The sequence below is a fragment of the Polypterus senegalus genome, chromosome 9, assembly GCF_016835505.1.
Source record: "Polypterus senegalus isolate Bchr_013 chromosome 9, ASM1683550v1, whole genome shotgun sequence".
Classification (NCBI taxonomy): Eukaryota; Metazoa; Chordata; class Cladistia; order Polypteriformes; family Polypteridae; genus Polypterus; species Polypterus senegalus.
This window is the reverse complement of record NC_053162.1, coordinates 44,774,360-44,785,380: the sequence shown is the minus strand read 5'-3', so window position 1 is coordinate 44,785,380 and position 11,021 is coordinate 44,774,360. Positions and strand designations below refer to the sequence as shown.

General features: G+C 34.0%; 1 protein-coding gene across 1 annotated transcript in view; it reads right to left on the bottom strand.

Moving 5' to 3' along the window:
* Positions 1–1,197: 1,197 nt before the first annotated feature.
* Positions 1,198–11,021, bottom strand: part of LOC120535298 (adhesion G-protein coupled receptor G2-like) — a 99,515-nt gene continuing 89,691 nt past the window's right edge. The window contains exons 13-15 of the mRNA XM_039763047.1: positions 9,335–9,404; positions 6,456–6,742; positions 1,198–2,777 (exon numbers count right to left, since the gene is read on the bottom strand). Coding sequence (XP_039618981.1) covers positions 2,668–2,777; positions 6,456–6,742; positions 9,335–9,404 — 467 coding nt within the window. The 3' untranslated portion in view covers positions 1,198–2,667. The remainder of the gene's footprint in view (positions 2,778–6,455; positions 6,743–9,334; positions 9,405–11,021) is intronic.

The window sequence follows — 11,021 nt, the reverse complement described above, 5'->3', positions numbered from 1 at the left end:
AGAAGTCAGTTTGTTTGCCAAAAGGCTGTAGAATGGTACATGGATGAACGTATGGTGGAGACTCCATGAGGGTTTCAAAATTGATGACCCCTTCACTACTGAGAAGTACAGGCAGGTTCTTATCCATCATGCAGAACCAATATAGAGGCATCAGATTGGTACCATCTTAAATATGTAGCATAGTAATGACCCCAAACATACAGCCAAAAATCATAAAAAAAAACATCCACAACAAAAAGAAGAACAAATGTTATGGCTCCCACGGAGCACTGATGTAAATGTCACTGAATCAGTTTGGAGTTACTTGTAGAGATGGTAGCCAAAGTCCACAGTGGAACTGTGCCAAGTTCTCCAAGATGCTTAGAACTGCATAAGTAGCATCAAGAGTGCATGCAAGTGTACCTACGAGATCAGTCTGTAATCAGTGATGAGGATAATACAAGACTAACCTACTACACTGACCTTCATGAGCAAAAATATGCAAACTGGGCATTACAGAGCTGGATCACAATGAGGCCCCTGTAGGACATACTGTATATAATGGCATTTGGGTAAAGGAAGCCACCTGTGTGTTTCTGTCTGTCTTGTTTCACTGTCGAATATTAATCAAGTGCTGTTTATCTCTCAGAATTTTATGAATATTTTTGCTGTAAATCTTTTCACCTAATGCCAGACGTATCTATGTGAAAGTCAATATGATATGAAACTGAGCAATTATTTGTAACTTCTTCATTTGAGTTTGCTATGACAAATACATTTGTTCAAACTATGCCTTACATAGTCGATGACTAGATTTGGGGAAAAAAAAAAATTAGATATTTCTCTTTGACCTCCATAACTTTCAAATCTTGGAACAAAGCTTTTATTACTGAAAATATGACAAAAGGAAAAGGGGTGTGGGTTTAAAAGAGAAATTTAGAAAGTCCAAAGCCAAAAATAAATGATTACATATGTTAAAGGTACTCAAGTTCTTACCTTTTTCAAAGAAAATGATGTTCAAGGACAAACATTGTAAAGTGCTTCTGCTTCACAGGCCACTAGTATTTCCTTCTTAAACAGCTCATTTAAATTCCAGCTGGGTGTATTAAGAACAAAGCCTTATTTTGTAATTCCTTTTGTGCTTCATATCTAGTCTTATATATTATCCAGGGATACAGGTCTCATTCTATAATGATATGTGACCGGGCATTAGCAAACTTAAAGTAAATTGTATAGGTTTGAAAATGCATTACAAAGTATACTGCATTTACTATGTTTTCTAAAGCCAAACAGCCCTCATTTAAAACATTATGCTGTAATTTTAAGTGTTAGTTAGAGGGATACTGATAGTTAAAATTTACTTAACTAATTTGCTTATATGGTAACTGATGAAAGCAAATTATAAAACAGCAGATAGAAAAACATTAATTACAAACCATCAGAGATCTCAGTGTTTTTGTCAAAGCCCAATCTTTAAATTTGTATAGATTGTTAGAAGAAAAACATAACACACAAATTCTTAATATTTGCAGATGGTACTTATTTAGGATGATTAAGAGATTTTGTAAAATCCCTACAGATACACATATCAAAGTTCATTGAATAATGTTAACTTTTTCATTTAATTGTATTGATAACTGCAGTGAGCTGTGCTGATCCATTACCTTAAAAGTATTACGTTGAATGTGCTTATATGACAGCAAAATAGTAATGCAGAAATGATCTTCTACGCAATGGAAACACTAAGCAGATATCTTGAATTAATGACTGCCTACACTACTTTCCAGTCCATGACTGGCAATCTTTCTTTGCTCTCACCACTTATGATTCTTTATCCATCACAAGATGTGTCTTCATGCACCTTTGATGAAAGTATTGCTTATATTTTTATTAGCCCAGTATATTGAAGGGGGAACAGGCACACTTTATTTGTTACTAAAAGATAACTCATTTCAGACTCATATTTTTTCCAACTTTGTTTATTCTGTTGCATTATAAATTTAATATCTAAGCACTATCAAAAGGTTTTAATTGCATACAGTAAATTAAATCGAAAGCTCAGAAATTGATAACACAGCACTGTGTAATCTACCACAATGTCTTTGTATAACAAGATGCTTAATTGGGATTAATATTTAGTGTAAAATATTTACAAGTTAATTTATATGACTGCAGTTTTCTCACTTCCCATTAGATTTTTCAGGCAAATGTCCTTATTTGGTATAGTTAACTATAAACCTTAACACACAATATAAACTATAACCTTAATAATATAAAGCACATTCACAACGACTGCAACTTCATAGTTTACATTTATAGCTTTATTATTTTAGCAAACAGTTAAGAATTGTGAAAATAATAAATGCTATTTTAACAAAACAGTAGGTTCCATAAAACCTTCCATTACATTTTATAACAGTAATTAATGGATAATAAAAGCTCCTGCTATGATTAAATTAAAAACAAAATATCATTGAAATCATTGAATTAAAAGTATCTTTTCATTTAAATTCTGCTAAGTAAAATTAAAACTAGTTAGGCTAGCTAAAAGCTTCTACTTTCTACACTTTCTCAGATATTTTAAGATCTTTGGTCATCCACTTTCTTTTTCACTTTCATTTCTTCTTATAAGTCACACCATTTGAATTTATTTTGTCCTTCCACTTTCAAGTTGTGCTGGTTTCAGAATTAGTTTTGCTCTTGAACTTCAGCAACTGCACTTTGTTCTTTTCTTTCTTCTAAGAAGAACTTGTTTCCCTTGTTTTTATGAATGCAAATCCAGATAAATAAGAAAAATCCTGAAAGAGCATCAGAGAAAAGGTAATAAAGATGTTGGACATAATCTATCACATTTGGAAATGTTTTGTATATATAGCATTTCACCTACTAGGATCCCAACAGGATCCCTCACATTTCTCATGGTGACTAAGTTGCTGCATTTCAGTGAGCCTGTCTGATTTATCTGGTCAAATAATTTTAAATTAATCAGATTTAATACAAAATATGACTTTTTATGATGTATATACAACCTATCACTGATATTTCAGCTAATTTAAAAGGAGTAAGAACCCTAACTCTTGACAGACACATTTATTTGAGGTAGAAACATTGCATTGTGCTTTTTAATACATACTGAAGCCAGGGATGGGAAACCTCAGGGATAGTGTTTTAAATTAATATACTTATATATCTAGCCTACTTGAAAAAAGTTTAAAGTTATTTTTTTTTCACAATGTCTGTTTTACCTGCACTATACATTAAATCAAGACATAAAGAGGAGACCTTGTCTTGCTATTAGCTTCTCAGTATTTACATTTACCCACCCTGTCAGGTGATCAACCAGGTTGAATAGGGACTGCATTGTATGTGGTGTGTAGGGAGTGCAAGGAGAGTTAGACATTTCAAGAAAGAGGTAGGGAAAGGTTGTGTAAAGAGCCAAATGGAAGAGTGAAGGATGAGGATGGAGTAATTAGGAGTGAATGGGTGGACAGCAAAGAAAGAAAAAACATCTGAAGCTGAAGGAAACAGGTCATCATAAAGTGCAACTAAGTCAATGATGTGGTGCATCTGAAAAACGAATGGTGCCATGCGGTACTTATTGGTGTGTTAAAGGCATCCATGTAGTGCATGTTGTCAAGTACACACACATGCGGATAACAAAAGAAAGCCTTGTGGCGATGGAATGTTAAGTATATCATTTACTTAGTGAATAAACTTACCTGATATCCTAGGAAGTCGGACTGTGAATTTGTGGCAAAGTCATTTCTGTTTCAAATTGTTTGGAAGGACTTACATTGCTGCAGACTGGAGTTACAGTATGTGTGGATAGAATGGATATCAGCTTATACTGGAGTAGCTGAAAAACTAATCCAAAGGCATTTGTTATTCTTCATTTATTTTATTTTATTTTTCTTGTAATATAAAAGTGAAGGAGTCAATTGCTGTTTTGTTTGTGTGGCCATAATGTACTCAAGCCGTGACACAGGCCTGTAACACTAATCATTTCATGTTAAAAAGTACACACACGCTGAGAGTTCATGCATTTTTTTGACAAGACTCATTATATTGTCGTGTATGTAAATATCTTTCTAAAGCCAAATTTTACTAAATCTTACGTATATATATCTCGATGCATGCTCAATAATCTAGGTAAGGAAATTCTAGAAAGTTGATTCTGTTCATCCGGATATAGTTTTTTTCTGATACGTTTAAACACTTATCCAAGTGAATTCCTCAGTCTCAGTTGACTATAGGTTTTTCCAACCTTATAAACAGCACCTTGGCCTAATGACTGAACTAGCACCATATATATATACATTGATCATGAATTAATTAAAACTAAATCATTTATGGTGCTCTTATATACAGTATATGTTTAGCTGATGGAATAAAAAGAAAATCTGGCTTACCACCTGCAACATTACCCAACTTCTGCTTGGTGTGTGCGTCAGCCATGACAACTAGAGGTGCTGTTCTTGCTGCCAAAGCATTTCAATTTAATGACTATCAGTTGTTTGGCATGTTAAATTACGTAACTGCATAATGACTTTCCAAAATAGTTTCACATTTCCAAAGTATCTTGTGATACTCTAGCTGTCTGTGATTGTCCAAATAATGCATCTAATAGCAGGCACTGTATCTGTAACCATAAGTCACATTTGATGCCATCACCAGAGGTTATGCCTTACTTTAAAACTAAGTGAATGAATATCTTCCATCTCTTTGAAGAAGGAAATCACCCACTCCACAGAGCAAAAAAACTCATAAATGTTCTTAAGTAAGAATGAGAATTTCCACAAGTAGAAGTCCTGGCTCAAACTAAATAAATACACAAATAAGCAAAAGGTCTGTGAAATGTAATAATAAATAAAGAAAAAGAGCATGAAATGTGAGTGTAAATAAGTACAGTAAATATATTATAGAATATGTTTTTTGTTGCTTATCTATTTAATTTTGCCCGTAATATTCCTCCAAACACAATATGAAATGAGACTTGAATTTAAAATTGTTACTTTCATTCATCAGAGCAAAAAGGGTGGGCTCTAGTGAGTACTGTTTTTTGATTGGTGAATCATCTTCAGCGTGGATGCATGTGCTTTATTTCACTTGGGAATCTTGCGGCTCATGTGCCTGCTCAAAGTGACTGTGCACATTGAGAAAAAGTTACCTAGAATTATTATGCGAATTGTCTACCTTAATTCTATAAACTGTGAATTCATCATTATGAGCCTGCATCTGAAGTGTCTGCTGTAAATGTAACATTTGATCATCAAAGATTTAAGTCCAGCGTAATGACGATTCACCAATTAAAACACAGCATTCACTAGAGCCCGCCCACTCAGCTTTGATGAGTAAAAGTCAGAGTTTTAAATTCAAGCTGTATTTTGAAGGAATGCAAAATAAGCAATAAATAAGCAGCAAAAAACATAGTCCACAACGTATTCATTTATTTACACTCGCATTTCATGATTTTTCTTTATTTACAGTATTGTCACATTTCAATTTCTTTTATTTATTTATTTATTTATTTATTCATTTTACTTTATCTGAAATACTTCTCCATACTAGACAAGATCCAATATCCACACTTCCAATCCAAGCTCTGTACCAGAACCCAGTCCAGAAGACCGAGAAACAGCATTACTTCAAGAGTGCAGCTTTAGCACCGAAATTGTGCCAGGAAGGGTAACACTTTTCCTAAGAATTTTCAGAGGACAAAGTACAGTGAATAACAGCAGGTCGAGGAATGCAACACCACACCATGAACAAAGAAACACTTAGCAAAGGTAAGGTGTGAATTCCAATGCAAGCATCCACTTAAACTTTGACCAACGACATACAAGTCCACGCAGCATCAGACTGTAATTGTAAAAGGGTTTATCTGTGGCAAGATAAATCTGAACTCTAAACATCTACTATACTACCCAGCTAAAGACCTCCTTCCCATGTTTGATTAATGCCATGAAAAATCTCATGACTGCTGCTGTGTCAAATCAAAAGGCTCAAATGATCTGATTTGGAGTATGACTAGGTAAATAATTGTTGCACCTTCCAAAATGTGAAAGTCCCGTATATAAAGATATTCTTGCAAATATGGCCTTAGCTCCTCATTTATGGGGAAGGCTTTAGTTTTGGGCAGGGCAGGAAATTTCTTGATAATTCAGCCCAAGGGTGTCCTGTTTGACAACATCAGAGCGAAGGAACTTAAATTAAACATCACTAAGTGCAGAAAATGAGATATTTCAGATTGAACACAAATATCGAGCATTATGTCATTTTCAAAACATATCTCCAACAATAAATATAAACCAAACATGAAAAATTATTTTTTTTAAATATTCAGAGTTTATTGTAGTGTAGTGACAGGATGTGTCCAACCTTTCCACCTCTTCATCAATCAGCAAAAATATTTTAAGAAAAGGAGAAAACAAAACACATCTTCAGCAAGAAACACATCTGGTATCTGGTAGACTCACCTTGAAATGAGTTTAGTATAGTGAATAAGTATTCAACTGTCACATTTTGCGATCCAATGAGGAAGAAGCCCAGTCCCCAAGTGGTCCCTAGCAGGCAGACAAGTCCCAGAAATGTGCTTGCGTACTCACAGCTACTTCTCTTCTCTTTCATAGCCTGCTTGCTTGCCAGCCATATTTTGGTTAGTTTACAGAGAACAGCAGCCAACACTCCAGTAGTAAAGATGAACACTAGTCCAAAGTATCCAATTACAGATACGTAGGTCACAATATTATTTGTGACCCAACACCTAGAAGAAATAAAGTGACCACACATATTTAAAGTGACTCCATACACAAATGCAAATCAGGATGTTTGTGCTCCCATTTAACTTGGCAGACCTTGACTATGTCTTTCTTGAGTCTGTTTGCCAGCCAGGGTTTAATATGAACTAATGACAGGAGTCGGTTTTCAGGCTGAATAATAATGTTACGTACTGTACTGTATCTTTTTCTAATGAGAAATTCCAGCACATCACAATAAATTATACCCCTAAAGATATTTTAAAGTGTTTCTTAAACTCATTATACAACAACCCACCCACTCCCACCCAAAAGTGCTTCAGCTAAGTACTTGTGTCAATGTGATAATTCAGCATTTTATTTTTAATACATCTGCATGCATTTCTAAAATCTTATTTTTGCTTGTCACTCTGGGGTATTGAGTGTTACTTGATGTGGGAAAATGAAGCTTAATTATTTTAGCACAAGGCTGAAACACAGCAAAAGTTAGAAAAGTGAAGTAGTCTGAAAACTTTCTAAATCACAGGAGTTCTTTAAATTGAGCCACTAGCCTTCTGCTTTTTACATCTTCAGGAAATGACTTACATTACAGTTGTTCGGCTTCTATCTGCCTGTATGACTCAGCTTCTCGCTCCATTTTTCTTTTGATTCTCTGTTTTTTGTTTACTGAGGCTTCCAGTAATCCTTGTCCTGTTTTATTACAGGCACACTACAAACAATCACTTGGTCTGCCATCTTGATCTAAAGCTGTACACTAACTCTTCACTTGCATCTGTACATCTCACAGTCTGTCTATTGAAGACCCACAATTGGACACTTATTTCCTCCCAATTGGTTCATCTTGGATATGTGACAAATTTATTCTGTCCTATTTGCTCTTAATTTGCTCTCCTCTTGTTAGTAAATCACTCAGTCGTCATGTTGTCCAGCTTTTAACAGCAGCCCTAAATTTGCATTCTCTAACATATGGATAATTTCCATTGACTAAAAAGTTTAGATTATATTGTAAAGCATTCAGATGACATGTTTATCTTAATTTTTGTAAGTCTACATGGATGAAAAGGTATAAAAGGTATTATTAATATCTCTCTATTATAAAAGGAAATCCTGAGATGATACTTTCTCAGAGATCGTTTGAACTCCCGCGAGAGATAATTTCAGGTGCCGAGAGATTTTGACAAGTCCCGCCCTCCTCTCAGACATTTACAATCACGCCCACAGTCCACTCACTTCTCACTCATGTGAATGCTATTGTCAGACACAGTTCCTGCACTCTCAGCTCCAATTGGGGTCAGAAATAAAAGACAAAGAGTAGAAAACAAAGTAAAGGTTCAAAAATGTTGGTGCGAAATTATTTCTCGGTGAAATAATGGAACAGCGAAAAGAGATGGACTATATGGACATAGGTGATATGACAGAAGTATATAGATAATGTTCATTTTTAAACTTTAAGCTGGAGACTTTGATCATCTAATTCGTGTTGCCATCAGGGAAAATTAGTGTTTCTTCCCAATGAAGAGGCGTATCCACGAGAATTAAATGATTTGCTGTTTGGTGAAAGTGAAATACATATACACGAGCGACAGAGACGCAAAGTGGCTGGTGCATAGCGCCCACCAGAGGGTTGGTGAGCGAAGCAAACAGGGGGCAGAGCCCTCTAGTTAATAATAATAATATTTTAGACTAAAAGGCATGATTATCATTTAAGCTACTTAAGCTCACTTTGAAAAGTACTAAAATCAGACCTCCAGAATGCCTGCTCACATGACTTAATTCATATGAATCTGCGAGAAATTAAATGTTTTGAAACCAACTTTCTGAAGTCTCAATATTCTGCTTCAGAACATGTCTGTAACATTAAGACTGAGGTTTCTATTTTAGTTTACGCTTTAATGAATTTAAAAAAAACTGACATGGTAACACTTTTGTTTTTTTAATTTTTGATTGTCAAGGTCCTGCTTATTTCACTAGTGACACCTAATTCATTATAGAATGTACATAACACATCATGGTTTCCATTATACTTTATGTGCATTGAGGTATCAAAAATAAGGAAGAGTATTAGGGCCATAGGAAAAAAAATTAGGAACACATTGAGGTAAAAAAAGGTCTATTTTGTAATTGAAAGTGGTCCTAATACTCATCCATACAAAGGAGTAATCTTCAAAAAATTATTTTTTTATATGTTACTTACTCCATATACTGTGGTTGGTAGTTATGGCAGAGAAAAAAATTAATCTCATGTTTTCATGCAGAAAGGAGATAAAAAGTTTCTTGCAACCAACTATATCAAAAATATCAATGAATAAAATTTCATGTTGCTTGTGTCATCCATAGTTTTATTTCCTCAAAGTCCCAAACATAAGTATTTTTACTAAAATATTGTTAAACAAGCCTTTCAGAGAACAGATTTGGCCACCATAGATGAATATTCACTACAACCTTTGGTATCACCAGTTTACATGAAAACACTATAAAATACATAGGGTAAGATATTGGGTAAAATATGATATTTACAGTATGTGGAGTATTCTTTTAAAATATTTTTAATATTTTACAATTTCTGTAGAAAGGGGCTAAATTAGATATCAAATACTTACATATCTCCATTGACACCATAAGAATCTCTTTTAATTGTAACAATAGAGAGCACAATCAGGGCAGGCACACCTGGGAATCAGAAAGATCCAAACAAAACACAATTATCATTGTCTTTCTGAATAATTTGATGAAGAGTACCTTGCTATAAATGTGTCAGCATTTGTCTAAAGTGAAAGTAAAAGGTACAATTTACAAAAAAATAAAGGGATAATTTTTTGAGGATAAATGCATTGCTAAGTATTAATTATCAGAGTAAAAAGACTGTGAATAATCAAAACAGGGAGGCCAATGGCCACTGAGGAGGCTTAGCTGATTAAAGCTGTATTTGATTAAATTTATAACAAAGGATGTCTTCATGAATATATCTTACAGTTTTCACCAAAGGGGCAGCAGTCCAAATGTGAAACAAAAAATGCAAATTATTTATCCATTTCTAAGAGAATGGCCCTGTTTATTGGGTCATGTTTTGAGATTTTTCACATATTTAAATATGTATCCATTTTTTAAATCTGATTTTGTAACACTCAACCATTATTTTAAAAAATGACCTGGTGTCATCATCACTTCTTTTCTGTGATTAGTTTTCAGGAAGTTAACTACCATTAACCACAATCCTGGAGCTGAAATGTAAACTTATAAATCTAAACTGGTTCTACTTTTTATCACTTATTTTTTAAAATGATTCTAAGCATTTAGACAAACAAGCTGCTATTTATACTATTAATATGGCTGAGTATAAACTGGAAATTGATGAAATGTTTAGACTTGTTGAGCTTTAGCTATGAGCCAGATGACTCTGATAAAGAATACTGGCAACAGACAGAGAACAAAAAGGATAAAGACTAGAGAGGAAGTCAGGTGAAACTTAACAGCCTGTAATTGCCGTGTGGCTCAACATGACTTGAATGAAATGCCTAATAATGCTTATGATGTAAGAAATGGAGTTGCTATTACTGCCATTGGAAAAATTAGATATACTGTATTTGACAATAAAACCATTCTTTTATATTCTATGTAATAATTTGTTGTACTGAAAGGGAAAGCGCCTCTAGCCATCATCAAGCATGCAGTCCTAGAGAATTGTTCCATTTACTTAAAACAAATTGGAAGCAGAGAAGTATCAACAGGGCCAAATCAAGACCTTAGAGGCCTTAAGCACTTAAAAGATTTTGGTACCCCATGTATATCTAATTCAAATTATATGCAATGAAACAAACCATAAAGTAAGATGGAAAATAATATTTATTTTGGTATACAGTGGAACCTCGGTTCACGACCATAATTCGTTCCAAAACTCTGGTCGTAAACCGATTTGGTTGTGAACCAAAGCAATTTCCACCATAGGATTGTATGTAAATACAATTAATCCGTTCCAGACTCTACGAACTGTATGTAAATATATATTTTTTTAGTTTTTAAACACAAATATAGTTAATTATACCATAGAATGCACAGCATAATAGTAAACTAAATGAAAAAACATTGAATAACACTGAGAAAACGTTGAACAACAAAGAAAATTAGCACTGCGATAGTTTTTTTTTTTATGAGTTTTAAGCAAAGGGAAAAAAATGAACACTTGAAAAATCTGTAGTTTAATAAACCACCAAGAAAAGTAACATTGCCACAATGCACGCTATGAACCGATCTCTGTAAACAGAACTGAAAACAAAAACAAGCCTTTTC